The sequence below is a fragment of the Postia placenta genome (genome assembly GCF_002117355.1).
Source record: "Postia placenta MAD-698-R-SB12 unplaced genomic scaffold POSPLAscaffold_1, whole genome shotgun sequence".
NCBI classification, from domain to species: Eukaryota; Fungi; Basidiomycota; class Agaricomycetes; order Polyporales; family Adustoporiaceae; genus Rhodonia; species Rhodonia placenta.
In genome coordinates, this window is record NW_020169832.1 from 2,716,145 (window position 1) to 2,735,023 (window position 18,879).

Below are 18,879 nucleotides of genomic sequence, written 5' to 3' on the forward strand. Positions count from 1 at the left end.
AGCTTCGACGCTTCGAGAATTGCAGATCCTTGGATTCCTGATATTAGCTGGTCTACGTTGCCGCTTTGCAAAGCAAGCAGAGAGTTGCGCACGATGAGCAGCACTACCCATGGATCAGCCCAGGACTTCATTCGAGCGCTTAAGGCTTCGTCCGACCCTCCTCACACAGGCAGCCCGTCGAAGATCAAACTTGCGCAGAACGCATGGGACGACAATGGGTTCTATCTGCCCAACAAGGGCGAAGTCATAGTAGAATGGCTGTTGACACGGTTTTTGAAAGACAAGGCCAGAGCGTCGTGAGTACTTTCCCCGCCCATAATGCTTGATCCGGCACTTCCTGGTCAACTCACCACGCAGGGACGTGAACCCAATCATGGATACGCGATATTGGCAGCTTCTGTCAGACATTGTGTACTCGTCTAACAGGACACAAGCCGATCTCACTGGGTCGGCACGCACCATCAAATCTTGGCTACTTCCTATACTCAGTCGTGTACCCATTGCCCCAATCGTCATCGCCTTCCTGTCGCTTCTCTCGTCAATCGAACACGACGCACAGCTCGTACTGAACAAGCTAGTCTCCCGTTCTATCGCTGTTCTATGGCCGATAGCTGTTCCGAAGTTCAGCCCTGAAACACTCTTGGAATGTCTTGCTGCTGTACTTTCCCACCTCGCGGCCCTTCAGTTTACCAGGTTGAATGAAACTGTCGAATCTCTTGGTGCAATACCTCTGTCTATTGTCTCGGCCTACAGGACGGCCTTTGCCAATTCGTCAAACAAAAGAAAGGTTAACACAATGTCAATTCAATCAATACGAATCACTTACTGTGACATTCGTAACGTCATTTGGTAGATATATTCGACCTTCTTGCAAAACCATCTTCTCTATTGGATCCACGGTATGCACCTGAATACCGGCGACGGCGCACACCTCCAGGAAGCAGTGGCTGGGATCTACGCAGCTGGCGTGGAGACAATGTTCGGCGTCGATGTGCTCCGTTCTCTCGAGGAAGGCAAATGCGATCCAGCCCTCAAGAATGCGCTTGCCGGAACTTTAGCCCCGAATGCCAGCACGTTAGACGTTTTGCCTCGTTTACTCCGGTCATTTATTCAGTCCGTGAGACGGCACAAGACTGCTCTCTTTAGCCAAGGTTCAAATCGTGCCACGGACAACGTGGTCGCACAGGTACAAGGCGCGGGAACAGCATTCTATGCAATGTGTGACGAGCTTGTGACTCGTGCAGGTAACATCGAACCCATGCGCATTTGGGAAACGCGGATCAAGTGCCTGGCGATTGTCGAAGAAGAGAGATTGCATAGTGTAGGTAACGATCCGTTAACTCAAATACTGAGGGAGAACGGCGATACAGCACTTGAAGCCCTAAGAGGCAGTTGGGAAGGTGCGTAGGTGCCTTTTTGGAGGTGGAGTCGACAGCTAAACCCTTAATGGTCAATACTTAGAACAACATGCACAACGAGTCGATGCGGCCATGGAGATTATCTCGGTCTTAACGCGTATCGACTATGATATTGTGTCTCCCACGTTGCCGTCTATTTGGAAGAGGTTGATCCTGGTAAGGGGGATACTGGACGACAGCGTACACACCTAATGGCTTACATATATCAGGTTCCGAACCCTACGCCGCCGGTTCTAACATATCTGGACTTGTTACTTAGCTATCATAGCAAAACTCGCTCCGTCAACACGATCATCTCACTCTGGCTCGATTCATTTTCAATGCAGAATCTCCAGGCTGGTCCTGACGACGCTCGGAAGGCATTTGGCCTTGTCAACTCCAGCGCTCTATTTTCATTCACGTTCCTTGATCGGTTGACGAAGGCAATTCACGGCTTTCTCACCCCTGGTCAGGTCCAGGATGTGACTAAGCTTGTCCTGCAATATCTCCGCGATACCTTCAAAGAGTTCAAGGAACAAGATAAGAGATTCACCGCTGACGAAGGCTCAGGCGCCAGGAAGAAATCACGGCGGAGTGGTACAACCGTCTCCGTCGATGGCCATCCAAATCCGGAGTTGGCTGCGGTAACATTCGCCTCCGCAGCGAGGGCAGTTGGACTTGTAGTGGGATCATTACCCCTCCACATAATCCCAGAGGAAGCCTGCGAGGAAATACGCTCTTTAGTGGGCGACGTTCACTCACATGTAATTCCCCACGCATTGAAGGGCAGCTACAAGGCTATGGAGGCAGCGGACCGAAGGGAGACGTGGGCTTGGCAGATCGTTGCTGCGGCAGCACTTCGTGTTCATTACGAGCTCTCTACGGCCAGAGTCTTGAAATTGGAATTGGGCTCTGACTCCTCAGCCACTTCTCAATTGCGTATATTCCTTCAGCATGACGGAACTGTGCCTGAGTTCAGTGTGGAAATTGTGAGATCATTCCCCAGTCTTTGTCAAGCTATTTGTGACCGTATCCCAGGCCCGATTCCTGCTCTATCAAGTGTCCAGCGACCCTGATCAAGCCTCATCCGTGTTCGACAATGTCTTGCATTATCTCGAGCGTCATCTAGACAATGAAACCAGTTGGTCAGGCAAAACACATCGTCTGACGCCTGAAGCCGGTCACAAGCAAGGTGCCATCGCAATATTTCACCTGCTGCTCACTAGGTGGTTGCCTTTATTTGAGTGAGTCGAACCGTGATGCATGTGTACCATTACTCAGAGACGAGTCAGCTTGAAAGCTTCCACAGAGCAAATGTCGCGTCTCACGAACTTGATGTTGCGTGTATTGTCTGCAGACGAATGTCAGCAAGGTTCGCAAGGAGTGAATGCAGCAAATTTTATGCGGAGGATGCTGCATGATGCCGCGTTCTGGGAGCTTCCCAACGTCAGAGGTGTGACATTTAAACTTGAAGTTGAAGTTCGGATTAATTGACACTCTTCCAGATGTTTTTATGACACAGATTGCCATCCAGACTGCATCTGTGGATCAGGTTGACGTGGAGCATTTACTGAGCTATCCAGAAAGAAAGTCCGTTCACGCCGATATCGCGACTTCTGTGCCCCTCTATGCGACGTACAAAACTCTGCTACATGCTCCTGCGGAATATCTGTCACGTAGCGCCCGTGCGGACTTCCTGCAGCGGGCACGGATAGCGGATGTGATCATGTCTCGTCCGGAACAACAGCAAACGGAACCGCGTCTTCTGCTCGTTGTTCGTGAATTCATGCGGCGCACCTTCATGCACATGGGTAGCGTGGAACACCAGGTATTGTACATACTTAGGTTTTACCAGCCCTTAATTAACAGGAAGTAGGGAGCATTGCTTTTCTTCCATCATTTGGTCAAGACTCGTTTGTCTGCGGAATTTGACGACCCTAGTCTCAACGAGTTCGTGTCGGTCACGTTGGACGTGATCACAATGTACATGAGGTTAGCTCCTCGATGCACGCAATACACCCACAAAATTTACCATCTTCTTCAGTGCGTTCTTGAAGGCAGCACAAAGGGGTGATGAAGACGCCGTGGTGTCAATTGTCGAGGCCTTCTCACGATTCCTAGAAATTCCTCGAGAACAAACGACTGGTGCCTTCCAGGAATTATGTCTCCTCCGTTTCATTGAAACATTGACTGAGAACTATGAAGCTAGCCAGTGCGCCACTTTCCTGATGAAAAAATCGATTACTTATAGTCTTTTCTAGGTTCAACGAGCGAGTGCTATCGTTACTCCAGCGGCTATACGAACGCATGTCTACGACCTCTTGCTCTCGTATGCTGGCTGTACTCTCCACCTCTGCTGCGTCCGATTTGTATCACCATATCGACACCCTCAAGGCATGGTCTCGTACCCTTGCAGCGGGACGATGGCTGCAAAAAGAAGGTGCGCACGGTCAGGATTCGTTTCCCAGAACAGGCCAGATCTAACAAATTGCTGAACCAGTATCTGATCATGCCAAATTCGGTCGTGCTCTGCTTTCAAGGTTGTTCTCGAAGTCACATCTGTCACACTCGGTCGAAACATGGCTTGCAGTCTTAGACATTGTACTTGAAGAACTCTATGCAAGTGGAAATGGGGATGGCAATACAGGCCTAGAGAACGTTGTTGCAACCTATATTGCCGCTGCCCATACGCTCGACCTGGACGGTGAGACATCATGAGCGTCTCGCGGATCATACAGCTCACGTACACGAATTGTAGCGCTTACACCGTTACATGTGCGGCTGTTTACTCGCTGCAGGACACTCAGTCTGGAAGACTTTACATATATCCTTAATTACATCTATGAAGCCCTTTCCTGCGCTACGAGTCAAGTGGAGGACACAGCAGCACTGATCCGTCTATCAAGCCTGCTTGTGCATGATGCTCCTGAAGGTAACTTCCACACCCATACTAGCTTATGAATTTCCACTCAAGTGTTGTTCACTCAGGTACATCCAAAATTACGCAGGACCACACGACGAAAATTTTCAACCTATTTGCCGACAAACACCTCTATCATACTACACCGTCTCTTCGTCGTGAGGTCCTTAACCTGATGAGCCGGCATTTCAATAGTCGTGTACGTTATTCCCGGAAGTCTAATTTCCGCGATCACATTCACTTACGATTATTAAAGCCTGCGGCTATTCGAATTTGCGACATGTCCAGCATATGGTCCATAGTTGGCCAAACTCTCGAAGAGTCAACGGAACACGACGCCGAGACAGACTCAGCCGTCTTCCACGAACTCATTGCTATCGTCAGCGCGCTCATCCGTCTTCGACGCGACCTCGTGTTGAACACGCTCCCGCACCTCGGCATGATATTACGACAGCTTACGAAAGCCCTCCGCTGCCTCCGACCACAGCTCGGAGCGAAGCAGACGAAGCAGGTCGTGAATACCCTCCCGCGGTGGATAACCGCACGCACGCCGCTTGGAGTAGAGGAGAGCAAGGCGCTCGCACGGCTTATGACCAACCTGTCAACGAAGACCGTCGTGCGTGCGCACGCGCAGTCGGCAGATATTCAAAAGCCCGAGTCGTTGGTCCGGCCGTTCTCAAAGCACGCTGCGTACGTGCTGACGGCGTACGTCGAGGCAATCAGCGACCCGCTCTGCCACGTCTCAGCGCAGGTGCGGAAGGAGCTACAGCCGGGGCTGTTCGCGCTGTGTGACATGCTGGGAGAGCACAATCGTGATGCGATGATGGTGTCCGCGCTCGACGCGGGTGGGAAGGCGACGATGAAGGCGCTATGGAAGGAGTATGAGAAGCAAAGATACGTTGGGAAGGGCTAGAGATTCCTGCGCAGCTCTTCACAAAAGTACTGTACTGTGCACAACAATGTCAAAAGCGTAATGCCGAGAGTAAGACATGTATCTCGTGCCGGGATAGCCTTTAGGGTTGAGCATGCGGGACAACATGGGCTTATGAATCTATCATAATGATAAGTTACATGCAATCTATGTGCTCTATGGTGGTACACAGCTTGGTCTTCTGCTGGATTCTCGCCGATTGACACTAGACACTATGTCAGGCTTAGATGGGTTTCTCTCTATGCCTTATCCACGTCGGCGGGCGCAACCTTCACATATATGCTCTGCTTCGCACTGCCATTCACCTTCGCGTGAGCCTCGGTCGCGACGAATCCACCGTCCTTTTTCTCCTGCGCGAGCTGTCGCACAAGGGCCAAAAAATCGTCGACGGTCTCGTCCGTCGTCTGAATGTGAACGACAAGACGCGAGCCCCCGAGCTTGATCGGGCTAGGGAGTTTGCTTGCCCGCGCGACCAGCTCGGCATAGCTGACACCAATTGGCGAGGGGTCGAAGAAGACCTGCGTTGATCCCGAGTCAAGTCAGGGCGTCGTGCCCGGTCAGACAGTACTCACCATGCAAGTCTCAGCGCCGCTGGTGATGCTGACGCCGATGTCCTGAAGACCGGTTTCGAGCCGTCGGGTCAGGGCGTGTACGCGGGAGAGGAGGGGGAAATGGTGTGTGAGAGCGTACGCCGCGGAGGCGGCCATGAAGCCGGTCTGGCGCATGCCACCACCGAACATCTTTCGGAACCAGCGTGCACGGGTGATGAACTCCTGTGTGCCGACCAAGCAGGAGCCGATTGGTGCGCCTGATACAATACCGCTCAACCACAATTAAGATGGGGTTATCGGAAGAGGCACGCACCAAGACCCTTGCTGAAGCACAAACTGACCGAGTCAAAGGGGCCGCAGAGTTCTTTGAGCGGCGTCGCAGTTTCCACGGCGACGTGCCATATGCGTGCACCGTCGAGGTGCATTTTAATGTCATGGCTGTGAGCGAATTGTGAAATGGCGATAATGTCTTCCTGGGGCATAATCGTCCCATTTAAGGTGTTCTCCAATTCAATGACAGCCGTAGGACAGCTATTTCAGCATTGAATCAGCCGACTGGTCTCATGCATTATTTATGCTCTTACGTGTGAACATCCATTCCGAGGACGACATGCTCCTTGACATCGTCAAGTGTGAGATGATGTCCTGTCAGATTAGGCGTGAGCAGTTGCATATCTTGCTATCTACACCACGTACCATTTGCTGGGATAGCATAGTCGAGCTGCGCGCCAGAGTGGAAGGCAGTACCACCGGCCTCGTACCTAGTGACCAGATGCAGCTGAGCGACTAATCAATGACTGCTCATGAATGAAGCGGACCTTGCGATATGCGCGCGGTGGTCACACAACACGGAGTATGGGGGCTGCTTGAGATGTGTCCGCAGCGCGAGTTGGTTGGACATGGTACCAGAAGGCATGAACAGCGCAGCCTCTTTGCCGGTCAACTTCGCCATGTGTGCCTCCAGAGTCTTGGTGCACGGCTCGTCGTACACGTCGTCGCCTAACGAGGCTTGCACGGCGTACGTATACATCTCCTGGGTGGGAACTATCCGAGACACCCTCAGAAGAAGACTCTCAATCGTCGACTATGATGCGAACCTGTTATCGTATCGGCTGACCAAGGGTGTTAGTAAATCAAGCGAATTGAGAGGGCATGGGTTCATTCACAGATAAAGCTCCTGGAGACATTGTGCAGCCATTTCGCGTTGTCCTGTGGAATGGGTCAGGACCAACTGCCAGCATATGGACTAAAGACTCACATTATCCTGTGTCCGGGTGAGGATGTCAACCTTGACCTCATCAATGACCTTGGCCAACGGACTGTTTGGTGCGACCATGGTGTATTTTCGCGCGACGGTGAATGGAAACGCTGTCTGGGTGAGTCTCAGGAGGCGAGCGGGGAATAATGAGATGCTGAGGTGAGTCATGCAGGCAGAGGTCGCACGCCATGATTTGTTGAGAAAAATAAAAAGTGGGTAATGGATTCAAAATGGGATCTAGATCGCGGACCGTGGCCGAGAAATTCGTCGATCGCACATAGGCGCCCGTATCCTTGCATCTCTGCTACAGACTCTGTCCAGGCTCAGTGGTATCGTCCGGTCCTCTCTCGGGCTCTTCTCGACTAGACTTTCTGTCTCTCTGTACTCTTTCTTCTTCGTGTACTTGTCTGGATATCGGTGAATCATGGGAAACGTGTGTCGCCACGTCTTCATCCAATTTTCTCCACTGATCGGGCTGCTTGATGTCCGTAGGGTGCGAAAGCCGCTCAGAAGAGGGAGAGGAATGCGGCGAAGGCTGGAGGGGCCGCGAAGAGCCAAACCAAGACCAACCAAGCTGCTCTTAACATCATCTGTGCAACATGTAGACAGACATTTGTGAGTGCTCCCTCTCCTCGGCCTCCTAAAACGTGCTCAGAGCGATCTTCTTTTAGCTTCTGACAACTCGCGAGCCTGCGTGAGTCCACCATCTCTCCAGGCAGCATGTTCCTCGATTTATTGTATGGATTTCAGACTCGAAGAGCACGCCAAGAACAAGCACTCAAAGACCATGGCCGAATGTTTCCCCACCTACGGGAAGTGACTGCGGGTCCTAACGCGTGTTCGAGCTGCACACATCATCTATTACACTTATTCTCTCGCACTTTGCGAGGACTACCCTGCATGTACATACCCGTCTATTGCAGGTTACGATGCTTTTGGAACGGAGGCACTACATGTCCAGCGCATTAGTTGACTATACGGCGTGCGGAAAGTATCGTGAAAGTGGCGATTGCCCTCAGCAAGCAATCGCTGGCAGCTTGTGTCCTCTCATAATGAGCCGAACGCGCTCTGCCCGCTGGGAGCATTTCCGCCCATGCTCTGCAGTTTCTCCCCGACCCTCTTGTTCACTTCGAAGAATTTCGACACGCAGCGGTCAATGCAGACGCTTTCGCCCTTGTTCAAGTCGCCCTCGGCATACCGTGTGCTGATGCACTTTGCGTGACATGACCTATAGAAGTGATGCGCATCAATAAGGAGACAATCTATGACTGCATGGTGTGCCACTGACGACACGAGACGGTTGAACACATCGGTGATCATGTCCAACCTTTGTGAACCAAGTCAGTATGTCTCATCCAGTAATAAATGGATTGATACGTACTCCTGTACCGCCATCTCCACCCGCTCCGGGTTCACACCAGTCGAGGATCCGCCTGACCGTCCAAGGAACGACATTTTACAGCAAAGTCACGGAAAATGAGCAGATATGAAGGGGGCTCCTGTAACCCAACGTCGGGACAGGTAATAGAGATGGAGATAGTGGTTTAGTGGAGTGTGTCTCAAGCCGGCGGTGACGAGCAGACCGAGCCAACAATGCACGCTCCTGCCGAATGCGGCCAGGAGAAAAGTTTGCTCGTGACTTTCGCGTCCCGCGAATTCAGGCCGACGCGCTCACCGACGGTCTGCACAAAATACTCCCCGCCTCCTCGCACTCAAACCTGCTTAGATGATAGAGGGGACACCCCTTGCGGTGCACAGATGTCGGTTCGTCGACTACACTCCGTCCGCGGTCACGGCGCTTTGCTTTCCTCCGCTCCGCCTACCCTCGGTTAAGGGAAAGCAAAGTACTACAAACCGGAAGCCCCTCAAGTTCGGCACCCTTGCTGTCGGGCGTGGCAACGGAAATATTGAGATCTGTGAATGGACGGGTACGGAGCAGGAGATCAAGGCACCGCAGGCTTGGGTGGTCAGAAAGGTATGTTCGCCCTAGCTTCCTTAATTTGCGTTACAGATCGATTCAAATATATGAAGACACTTGCAGGTCCATATCCATCGAAGGTGGATTCCCTTGCATTTGCGATCAAATTCCCGGACAGCCTAGGAGAAGACGAGGTGCCCACTGTTTCGAATTTGCGGCTTTTTAGTGCAGGAGGTAGTAGCGAGCTAGTAGAATGGGATCTCCAGCGAGCATGCGTCCGCGTATGTGTTTACTTTCCTGTTTTCCCCTCTTCTCACCTTTCAATCAATGGCAGAGAACGGTCAGCTCGCAGGGCGGTGCCATATGGGCGATTTCCCCCAATCCCGCATCGAGCATACTTGCGCTGGGATGCGAGGACGGCTCTATCCGCCTGCTGTCCATTGAAGCTGACACGCTCACCCACCTCAGGCGCTTTGATCGCGTGAAGAGCCGCATCCTGAGCATTGCTTGGGGTCCGCCGGTCCCGCGCGAGACGGCGGAGCACACAGGAGGCGAGGACTTGGACTCGGACGACGATGCGGACGACTGGTCGGATTCTTGGCTCGTTGCTGGCTGCTCAGATTCCTGCTTACGGAAGTGGGACGTGGGGAATGGGCGGGTGCTCGATCGCATGGCGACGGACAAGGTGAGAGGCGAGCGGACGCTTGTGTGGGCTGTCGGTGTTCTGGGGTAACTATACATTCAGCTCCCCGTATTGTATAACGCTAATGCGCTTATCCGGCTAGTGACGGCACAATCGTCTCAGGAGACTCGATGGGCATTGTCAAGTTTTGGGACCCACGAACATGCACCCAACTAGATAGCTTCCAGGGACACGCTGCTGATGTGCTCTGTCTCACGATCAGTCCAGTGAGTTGATTATTCAATGTGCAACTTGAGCCGATATCTGACTTCACTGTATCGCAGGAGGGCACAGCCGTCTATACCTCAGGCGTCGACCAAAAAATCACCCAGTACAGCCATGTTAAAACATCCCGCGCGGAAGCCTCATCGTCACTCCTTGCTCGCTCACCTGCCCGTTGGGTCCAGTCTACGTCCCGCCGAATGCACTCACACGACGTCCGTGCTCTTGCGATTTGGCCTCCTTACTCACCAGTCCCCCCTTCTCACCGACGTAAATTCCCCATCGATGTCGCGCCCGTACTGGTCTCCGGCGGGCTAGACATGTCGGTAGTCACTACGCCTGCAGCGCTTCCGACAAGTACTGTCACACGAATTATCAACCCTCTTGCAACCAGCACCCCTGCGACGTTCGAGGATTCATATCATCGTCGGCTAGCGTACAACTCGGGGCCGTACAACTCGACCGCGATACATCTTGCACGGGACGCGAGATTGCTACTATGCATGCGGGACGCCGGGCTGAGTGTGTGGCGGATCTTGCGCAAGCAGAATTCTCTTGACGTAGACGAGATGGACGCACCGCGCCAGGACGTAGGCTGGGAAAGGGTCCTGGACATGGATCTCAATGCCAATACTACTCTGACGGCAAGCGCGATCTCGAGCGATGGCCGGTGGGTAGCCGTAGCCGATTGGTATGAGACCAAGTTGTTCTATATGGAGGAGGAGGTGAGTACGGTCACCGGATTCTGTCTAGCGAAGTCCTCATAGAGTCCGTGCTACAGGCGAACAGCGATCTCAAGCCGAGGCGAATACGCGACTTTGCCGCCATCCTCCTCGCACAGCTGCCTCCAAGAACAGAGTCGACAGGAGCATCTTCCCTGCTCTTCTCACCCGACTCGTCAAGGCTCTTCGTGGCCTCAGCCATGAGCTCCTTCATTCTCGTCGTCGATTTAGACAGTGACCCCAGACACCCGCGTATCCTACGCAGGTTCGGACATCATCGTCTGCAAGAATTTACCATCGGCGACAGGGTCGTCAAGGGCCGCAAACCCCGGCACCGTGCCAGGGCGGAGGCAGAGGCAGAGGCAGAGGCAGCAGCCGACGCCGACGCCGACGCACGCGCCTCCGCCTCCTCAGACGACGACACGGCGCCCCCGCCCACGCACAGGCTCGCCCTCGCCACGATCACGCGCATGGCGGTCAGCCCCGACGGCCGCTGGCTCGCGAGCAGCGACGAGCGCGGGCGCACGCACGTCGCGAACCTCGCCGCGCTGCAGCACCACGCGCAGCTGCCGAGCTTCCCCGCGGCCGTGCACGCGCTCGCGTTCGACCCCGCCGCGCCCACGGTGCTCGTGCTCGGGCTCGCGAACAACAGCATCCAGGTGTACGACGCCGAGCTGCGCACGTTCCCGCGCTGGGCGCGCGGCCTGAACCGCGGCGTGCCGGAGCGCTTCGCGCACCTGCACGACCCCATCCTCGGCGTCGCGTTCGACCCCGCGTCCGTCGGGCCCAGCGAGCCGGCGGAGGGCGGGGCGCCCCGCGCGCCGCAGCGCAACGCGCTCTTCTGGGGCGCGACGTGGCTCTGCCGCGTGAAGCTCGACGCTGAGACGGGGTGGGGCGGGTTCGAGCAGAAGCGGCGGCGGGACGCGGCGCCGGGGCGCAGGCAGGCGGCGCATGCGCCCGCGGGGGAGGGCGACCAGCTCGCGCATCCGCAGAGCAACTTCCGGGTGGTGACGCACTACCGGCCGGTGCTCTTCGTGGACTTTGTCGGGCGCGGGGAGCTCGTGGTCGTCGAGCGCCCGCTGGTGGACGTGCTTTCGCGCATGCCGCCGGCGTTCTTCAAGCCGAAGTATGGAAGGACGTGAGGGGCGTTGTTCGGGCACTTCCTGGACCGTGGTTCTGAGCCTCTGGCGATGTCGTCTGCCTTGCATAGGTGCATCTCACACCATCTCTCCGCGGATGCAGTGCTGTCTATTTGTATGGTATGTACTTGATGAACTACTACATGAAACGTAAAAGTAGAGTATCGCTACGATAGGGTAATTGATACGGAAATGTTGATTATGCTACAAGATGAGGGCGGTCCTTAACGGCCGAGTCCCCATGGGGTGTAGTTGCCCGCTTGATGGGCATCTAGTAAACCCGAGTGTCCGCTCCGCACGACGTAACCGAGTCCGAGGAGTCTATTGATGACTTACACAACACAAGACTCATTGGAGCGTCTCGCGCGTTTTGTCTTCCTGTTGCTGCTCAAGCGATTCTCTGCGAAGGACGATCAGCCTCGTTCGCATGAACGCATGCGCAAACACACCTCGAATTGAGGATGGAGAGGTAGAGCGTCCAGAAGACCCCGCAGGAGGACTGAAACGGGACCCGGTACGCCAGAGGCATGTAGCGAAAGTTGAGAAACTGCATCGGGACCGTCGGCGTAAATATGGTCCACGGGTGTTGAGCACTGCCGGAACGCACCTGTGCGAGGGGCCATACCTGCCAGTTGGCGATCAAGGCAGGCACGAGCATATCAGCGTACTTGCGGCGGATGTGGGGCCCGTCGCGGCCCTCCATGATGCCCATAGAGCCGATGAACAACGACAGCTGCGCGGGTCAGCCACGCATTCTGCACGCTGCCCTGAAGGGAAGGAGACATACCCCAATAGGTGCCCTGTGTTTCCGTTTATGGTTCAGCGACGGCCCTGGGTTCACTGATGCGAATCGTACGCACATAATGAGCTGGTCGGCCGCGACGCGCTTTGAGAGTGCACGGATGCTCACCCGCCCCTTTCCATTACCAGTGCGAGCTACGGCAGGGAGAGCAGAGCCCAGGGGGCGTAGTGGAAAGTTCCGCTCGAGGAAGAAGTTCCACCGGCCGATCAGGGGGCCTGAGCGGTACCGCGGTCGGTCAGCGGGTCGCGTCAGGTACGTGTGGAGCAGACGACGCACCCATTCCGAATCCGAAGGCGAAGAAGCGAAGGGTGCGCGGGATGTCGTACTTGCACGCCTCTTTGCGAGGGCCGATCTGGGCGGGGTGCGTCGTTTGAGCTGTGCTCGACGCACGAAGCGAGGGATGCACGCACATGTCTTTCGGTGAGCTGGGCGACGAGGTCGCCGAGGGCGTTGAGGGCGCCATTTGTGACGGCGAGGGTGCCGTAGGGGTGGTGTTCAAAGGACTGCTGGTAGGCACGCGCGAGCGCGATGCTAGACATGGTGGTGAGAACGTTGTTGCAATCGTCGTGTGAGCAAAAGACGGGAAGGGAATCTGTGAGGCAAGGATAAGTTATAAAAGAGCAAAGCGTACTAGACGCGGTGCAAGCATCCACTGGGCGATGGAGAGACTCCACGGATGCTCCTCAGCGTGCAGACGCGCCGCCAGCCGCCCTCCGCCCGCCCATATCAGGCCGTTCTCACGCTGACGTCATCTCTCTGCCCTTTGCACACGAAGCGTCGAGAACATCCCTCGCTCACGGCAAGGCCGCCGCTATCACTCTTGCAACAACTTCCTTTCTGTCGCGGCGTCAACGGCACAGCTTATTTGAGTCATAACAAGAATCCAGAGGAGCACGCTACCACAACCATATGTACACGCCAACCAGTGCATCTCATCTCACAGCAGCCGCAGCTTTCCAGTAACGCGGTTCACCAACTCCACCGGCCCTGCAGAGTCCAGCAACATCAGCAAGCACGTCTCGCCATACGCGTCTTGTTGTTACTCACCAGGTCCAATCCCCAGCACTGTCCGTGAGCCTGCCGCAATCTGTGTCCTTCCGCTAGACGCCTTCCTGTCAGCCGAGGCACAATGGCAACAAGCAATGATACGTACGCGTCGTGGATCGGACGCGCGCATAGGTTCAGGCTCTTCGCAATTGCTTCAAGCTCCAGCAGCGCATCCTCCGAGGTCGCTTTCAAAGCGATTTTTGCTTGCCTGCAATTCCGCCGGCTCAGCGTCCTGACACTACACGATGATTTGTGTGTACTGACCCTGTGCGCTCCCAGTGTTGCAGGAGCTACGCGAAGTCAATACAGCAGGTGCAACCGATAGCGCGTGTTCTCACCTTTGGATTCGTCTTGAGCAGTGCCTTGTAGCACGCTAGTGTTGCATGCCTGCGCTCTTCAGTCAAGCAGGACGTGAGGCTCACTATAAATTGTACTCACCCGCACCTGGGCGGAATGTAAGCTTTGCAGTAAACATCCTTAGCAGACAGCGAACCTACTGGGCAGCGATTTTGCCTGGCGTCATGTTCAGATCCGTCCGCACTACGAGAACCTGTATACAGTAAATTCTCGGGCTCGAGACTGCCAGAGACGGGGAGCGTACCAACTTGCACGGCTCCGTGAAACCGGGTTTGATGGCAGAGAGATCACCGTCGGCAACATCACCCTCGTCCTCGCTGTCTTCCTCCACTGGCGGGTCGTTTAAGGCGGGTGCGGCGGTATCGGGCTTGCTGCCGCTCTCCGCAGATGCGGACTTGGCGGAATTCACGCCGATGGCATACCCGACGCCCAGCGAGGTCGCGACCAATGCTACGGCGGTGACGACTGAGACATGGAGGACTATGAGTACCACCCAAAGCGACGACGGAACGAAGTATTGGACTGACGGTGTGCAGTTGCGGAAGACATCGCGTACACCGGCAAGCGCCGAGCCTCAACCAATGAGCGCCAAGTTTCTGCACATTTTGTAACCGCCGGCTTAGACGCCCATTTTCATCTCTCTTCACATCCTCCTGAGCTGAGCTGCCTGGCGATCCCTCGTCCCTCGCTCCCTTCTCTACCTTCTCCGAGCTGCTGCACTGTCAACCACCTCGTAACCAGCGCAAGCCCTACTATCACACTAAAAGCCATGGCCTCCGAAGAGGTCACTGCGCCCGCACCGGTCCCCAACGCCGACGGCACGCCAGGGCGCAAGCCCTTCTCCGAGCTCGAGCTGTCCGAGCCGACCGCGCGTGCGCTCGCGGAGATGGGCTTCACGACGATGACGCCCGTGCAGGAGAAGAGCATCCCGCCGCTGCTCGCGGGCAAGGACGTGCTCGGCGCCGCGCGCACGGGCTCGGGCAAGACGCTCGCGTTCCTCATCCCCGCCGTCGAGCTGCTGCACCGGATGAAGTTCAAGCCACGGAACGGTGCGTCTCTCTTCCTCTCTTCCTCTCTTCCCCGCTGCGTTTGTGGGTTGTGCCGGGCCTGCGCGCGTCAGACGGCGTTGTCGGAGGGTGCTCATGGGTGCTGCTCAGGTACGGGGATCGTCATCGTCTCGCCGACCCGCGAGCTCGCGCTGCAGATCTTCGGCGTCGCGAAGGAGCTGATGGCGCACCACTCGCAAACGTTCGGGATCGTCATGGGCGGCGCGAACCGCCGCGCCGAGGCCGACAAGCTGCAAAAGGGCGTGAACCTGGTCGTTGCGACGCCCGGCCGTCTCCTCGACCACTTGGAGGTGTGTGTCCGCCTGTGTCTATGCATAGGCCTGGATGCTGGTGGTGCGCGGTTGCTGACGGCCAGTGCAGAACACAAAAGGATTCGTCTTCCGCAACCTGAAGGGCCTGGTGATCGACGAGGCGGACCGGATATTGGAGGTTGGGTTCGAGGAGGAGATGAAGAAAATCATCGCTATCCTTCCAAACGGTGCGTCGCGCGGCCCCTATCTCCCCGTGCACCGCTCACTAGGTACACACCAGAAAACCGCCAGTCCATGCTCTTTTCCGCGACCCAAACCACAAAAGTCACCGACCTCGCGCGGATGTCGCTGCGCCCAGGGCCCCTATATATTGATGTCGACAAGACCGAGCGCACAAGCACGGTGTCGACACTATCACAAGGCTACGTCGTCTGCCCGTCAGATCGACGGTTCCTGCTGCTTTTCACGTTCCTGAAGCGGAATATGAAGAAGAAAGTGGTGGTGTTCTTTTCAAGTTGTAATTCGGTGAAGTACCACGCCGAACTCCTAAATTATATCGATGTACCCGTGCTTGATCTACATGCAAGTGTCATGTCCCCACAGTGCCGGCTGCGTTCCTCAAACTGACGTGCGCCTGAATTTTACAGGGAAAGCAAAAACAACAAAAGCGGACGACGACGTTCTTCGAGTTCTGCAATGCCGAGTCGGGGACGCTGCTTTGCACGGACGTCGCTGCTCGAGGGTTGGATATCCCGCGCGTGGACTGGATTATCCAATATGACCCGCCAGACGACCCGCGCGATTATATCCACCGTGTCGGCCGAACCGCGCGTGCAGGGAAGGTCGGGAAGAGCCTGATGTTCCTGCTTCCCAGCGAGCTCGGGTTCCTGCGGTATCTTAAGGACGCGAAGGTGCCGCTGAACGAGTTTAGCTTTCCAGCGGATCAGATCGCGAATGTGCAATCTCAGGTGCGGCGATATCAGTTTGTGCGCGCGCGGTCACTGATGGATATCGTGACAGCTGGAGAAGCTATTGCAAAAGAACTACTTCCTGCACCAGTCGGCGCGCGATGGGTACCGATCGTACCTGCAGGCGTACGCATCATATTCGCTGAAGAAGATCTTCGACGTGAATCAGTTGGACCTGGCCAAGGTGGGCAGGTCGTTCGGGTTTGCGGTGCCGCCGCGCGTGAACGTGAACATCGGGGGCGGGAAGGGTGGCGCGGGACGCGGCGGGCAGAAGCGGAAGCGCGAGGACGGCGAGAACGAGGAAGAGTGGGAGGAGATTGACGCTGTAGACAAGGACGCGAGCGAGGAGGAGAACGCGGAGGGCGACGAGGGCTGGAGGGCGCAGGGGCGGCGGGGCGGGAAGGAGCGGCGGAAGGAGACGCTGGGGCGGCGGGCGGTGGAGAAGGAGGTGTACAAGACGGGACTGGAGCGGAAGAAGCTGGCGGGCGGGGGGCGGGCACAGTGGAGTCGATAGCGCGGCGGGTGTTGTGTGTGTATTGTTTCCATTATAAGCATCCATGCTCTCGGATCCGTGCTGTGGGCGTCATGATCGAGCCTCTGCCCGTGCTGGCCCTGCACCGGCCCTAAAGCACAACGTGGGGTGCGTCACCTGCGCGCACCCACTCCAGCGAGCGCAACCAGGTCTCGCAGCCTCTCATCCGTGTCTTCTCACTCTTCCACCAAGCACGCCCGTTCGTCGTGATGGCTACTACCCAGGTCAGTACCCGCTCTCTGCGTCGCGTCGGGCCCGCATCGCTGACCCCGGGCGTGTGGCTTGCAGCATTACCTGTGGGCCTCTGGCCACTTCATCCTCTTGCTGTCCTCCCTGCGCTATTTCCTCGCCACAGTCATGTTCAGGGGGGTCTCCACTTGGTGGTACAAGGGTGAGTGCCCTCTCCCGTGTAGCGACCCGAGCAGCCGACGACGTGTTGCGTGTCATTGCAGCGAGCTTCCTCGGCGCGCTTGTGAGCTACGCCATCGTCTGCCAGTGAGTCCTGCGTGCCACACGTTGTGCGTCCGCGTGTGCTCATCCCGCCCGGCGCTCCAGAAAGTCCCTACAGGTGAATACTCAGTGTGGCCACCGAAAGGCCATCCCTCTGACGCGTCAATCGTAGCAGGCTCCACTTGGCCCGCCGGTCACTTGGGTGAAGCGATTCCAGCATGCGGCTGCTGATGAGGTACGGCCTCCCGCTTGCTCGCCTAGGGCCGCGTGCTGATGGCCCCTCGCTTGCAGAACGTCCAATACTTCATGCTTGCCTTCTTCTGGTGGTCCATGAAGCCAATCACCAGTGCGTGTCTCTGCCGTAATGACGGGGAGGCGCTGTGACCCTCTGACTTCCCGTCCGTCGCAGTCGCTCTGGTTCCCTACACAGTCTTCTCGCTGTTTCATGCCCTCACGTTCACGCGTACGAATCTCATGCCCCGATTCCTCCCCCCGGGCCCGCCCCCAACGGCTGGCGCGGCGCCCACCCCTCACCCTCTTGCGAAGACCTTGCATGCATGGGTAAAAGGTGAGTTTATGTTGGCGTGATGTGACTTGTGGCTAACGTGGATCGCAATAAGCCAATTACGACACTGCGATGAAAGTCGTCGCCTTCACTGAACTGGTCATCATGGTCCGCGTCACGGTCGGTGCCGTGACCTTCCAGAACTCGCTGCTCTCTCCCGTCATCTACGCCCACTTCCTCCGTGCTCGCTACTACCAGTCCAAATTCACGCAGAACGCCGTCGCCGTCGTCACAGCGCGTGTGGACGGGTACGTGGGCAGGCCGGGGACACACCCTCAAATTGTGAACGTGTGGACCAAGGTCAAGTTGCTGGTCGAGCGCTGGGTAGGGAGTGTGTTGGAGCAGCAGCCGGCCCCTGGCAGGAGGTGAGGGGCACGCGCGGGACATGCTGTACGTGTGCTGTGTTATTGGAAACGTGCGCGGGCGTGCACAGGCTGGGACAGTAGGTTTAGAGTAATGGTATGACTGTCTGCTACAGGTCTATATGCAAGTCTTGGGCGTATCGCTCGATTGCAATATGCTGCGTGTGCGCGAATTGCTCCCGTGACTTATAGCCAGACATGACGTCACGCGTCTACGCTCCTATGGAGTACAGCGCGACGTGAAGCAGACATACATAAGGCGGCGATACCGCTGCGGATGTGGGTTCACTCTCTTGTTTTTGCCCGTCATGGCACCTCTCGCCTCTGCTCTCTCTAATCTCATTCAGTCATTCACCTCCATTGTCGCATCCCTTGTCAATTCGGTCTTGGCCGTGCTCCAGGCCATCCTCGCCCTCGGTGGAGACCTCCTGAATGGCCTGTTGCAGCTTGTGCAGGCGTTCGTGGCGTTTGGGACGGATTTGTTCGGGAGCGCGCTTGCGTTTGTAGCCGGTGAGTGTTTCGTGGCTGTCCCTGCGGGCCGGCAGCTTATCGGCGAATGTCCAGCCCATTTCGTTGCAATCTTGCTCATTGGCGGGGCGTACTACTATTACACCAATTACACCGATCAGGGTGGCAGGGCGAGATCGTCGAGGAAGATACGATAAGTGCTTATACCCGAAGCCTGCTGGGTGAGTCTGCAATCGGCACACGTTCGAGCGGAGGCTGACGGGGACGTCT

General features: G+C 56.2%; 10 protein-coding genes across 10 annotated transcripts; 6 read left to right on the forward strand and 4 right to left on the reverse strand.

Annotated features, from left to right (window-relative positions):
- Positions 1-93: 93 nt before the first annotated feature.
- Positions 94-4,115, forward strand: POSPLADRAFT_1042950 (hypothetical protein; the record flags this gene model as incomplete). Its single annotated transcript, XM_024478193.1, has 12 exons — positions 94-296; positions 358-787; positions 854-1,400; positions 1,462-1,574; positions 1,745-2,386; positions 2,436-2,589; positions 2,755-2,850; positions 2,903-3,225; positions 3,274-3,389; positions 3,442-3,609; positions 3,659-3,837; positions 3,988-4,115. The coding sequence occupies 12 exons, from the start codon at positions 94-96 to the stop codon at positions 4,113-4,115; spliced, it is 3,099 nt and encodes a 1,032-aa protein (XP_024344549.1).
- Positions 4,116-4,962: 847 nt separating this feature from the next.
- POSPLADRAFT_1042951 (hypothetical protein) lies at positions 4,963-7,225 on the reverse strand (the record flags this gene model as incomplete). Its single annotated transcript, XM_024478194.1, has 9 exons — positions 4,963-5,003; positions 5,266-5,368; positions 5,554-5,766; positions 5,821-6,056; positions 6,113-6,330; positions 6,384-6,444; positions 6,496-6,560; positions 6,618-6,883; positions 7,058-7,225. The coding sequence occupies 9 exons, from the start codon at positions 7,223-7,225 to the stop codon at positions 4,963-4,965; spliced, it is 1,371 nt and encodes a 456-aa protein (XP_024344550.1).
- Positions 7,226-7,481: 256 nt separating this feature from the next.
- POSPLADRAFT_1051882 (hypothetical protein) lies at positions 7,482-7,877 on the forward strand (the record flags this gene model as incomplete). Its single annotated transcript, XM_024480216.1, has 4 exons — positions 7,482-7,490; positions 7,550-7,672; positions 7,729-7,751; positions 7,808-7,877. The coding sequence occupies 4 exons, from the start codon at positions 7,482-7,484 to the stop codon at positions 7,875-7,877; spliced, it is 225 nt and encodes a 74-aa protein (XP_024344551.1).
- Positions 7,878-8,104: 227 nt separating this feature from the next.
- Positions 8,105-8,512, reverse strand: POSPLADRAFT_1051883 (hypothetical protein; the record flags this gene model as incomplete). Its single annotated transcript, XM_024480217.1, has 3 exons — positions 8,105-8,285; positions 8,346-8,384; positions 8,439-8,512. The coding sequence occupies 3 exons, from the start codon at positions 8,510-8,512 to the stop codon at positions 8,105-8,107; spliced, it is 294 nt and encodes a 97-aa protein (XP_024344552.1).
- A 271-nt stretch (positions 8,513-8,783) lies between these two features.
- On the forward strand, positions 8,784-11,948 carry POSPLADRAFT_1176689 (hypothetical protein; the record flags this gene model as incomplete). The annotated part of the gene is made up of 7 exons (XM_024488438.1): positions 8,784-9,032; positions 9,089-9,256; positions 9,310-9,704; positions 9,761-9,884; positions 9,942-10,613; positions 10,661-10,880; positions 10,962-11,948. 7 exons carry the CDS (start codon positions 8,784-8,786, stop codon positions 11,741-11,743), a joined length of 2,610 nt encoding a protein of 869 aa, XP_024344553.1. The 3' UTR covers positions 11,744-11,948.
- Positions 11,949-12,088: 140 nt separating this feature from the next.
- POSPLADRAFT_1030690 (hypothetical protein) lies at positions 12,089-13,081 on the reverse strand (the record flags this gene model as incomplete). Its single annotated transcript, XM_024476744.1, has 7 exons — positions 12,089-12,140; positions 12,190-12,287; positions 12,348-12,473; positions 12,528-12,540; positions 12,601-12,757; positions 12,819-12,894; positions 12,953-13,081. The coding sequence occupies 7 exons, from the start codon at positions 13,079-13,081 to the stop codon at positions 12,089-12,091; spliced, it is 651 nt and encodes a 216-aa protein (XP_024344554.1).
- Positions 13,082-13,479: 398 nt separating this feature from the next.
- Positions 13,480-14,112, reverse strand: POSPLADRAFT_1042956 (hypothetical protein; the record flags this gene model as incomplete). Its single annotated transcript, XM_024478195.1, has 6 exons — positions 13,480-13,529; positions 13,590-13,642; positions 13,696-13,797; positions 13,854-13,879; positions 13,928-13,976; positions 14,087-14,112. The coding sequence occupies 6 exons, from the start codon at positions 14,110-14,112 to the stop codon at positions 13,480-13,482; spliced, it is 306 nt and encodes a 101-aa protein (XP_024344555.1).
- A 603-nt stretch (positions 14,113-14,715) lies between these two features.
- On the forward strand, positions 14,716-16,746 carry POSPLADRAFT_1130330 (hypothetical protein; the record flags this gene model as incomplete). Its single annotated transcript, XM_024483942.1, has 7 exons — positions 14,716-14,995; positions 15,104-15,303; positions 15,374-15,491; positions 15,545-15,852; positions 15,918-16,232; positions 16,285-16,538; positions 16,575-16,746. 7 exons carry the CDS (start codon positions 14,716-14,718, stop codon positions 16,744-16,746), a joined length of 1,647 nt encoding a protein of 548 aa, XP_024344556.1.
- A 227-nt stretch (positions 16,747-16,973) lies between these two features.
- On the forward strand, positions 16,974-18,148 carry POSPLADRAFT_1042958 (hypothetical protein; the record flags this gene model as incomplete). The annotated part of the gene is made up of 7 exons (XM_024478196.1): positions 16,974-16,988; positions 17,053-17,155; positions 17,217-17,251; positions 17,387-17,449; positions 17,506-17,560; positions 17,624-17,782; positions 17,835-18,148. 7 exons carry the CDS (start codon positions 16,974-16,976, stop codon positions 18,146-18,148), a joined length of 744 nt encoding a protein of 247 aa, XP_024344557.1.
- A 301-nt stretch (positions 18,149-18,449) lies between these two features.
- Positions 18,450-18,806, forward strand: POSPLADRAFT_1051888 (hypothetical protein; the record flags this gene model as incomplete). The annotated part of the gene is made up of 2 exons (XM_024480218.1): positions 18,450-18,651; positions 18,706-18,806. The coding sequence occupies 2 exons, from the start codon at positions 18,450-18,452 to the stop codon at positions 18,804-18,806; spliced, it is 303 nt and encodes a 100-aa protein (XP_024344558.1).
- Positions 18,807-18,879: the final 73 nt, after the last annotated feature.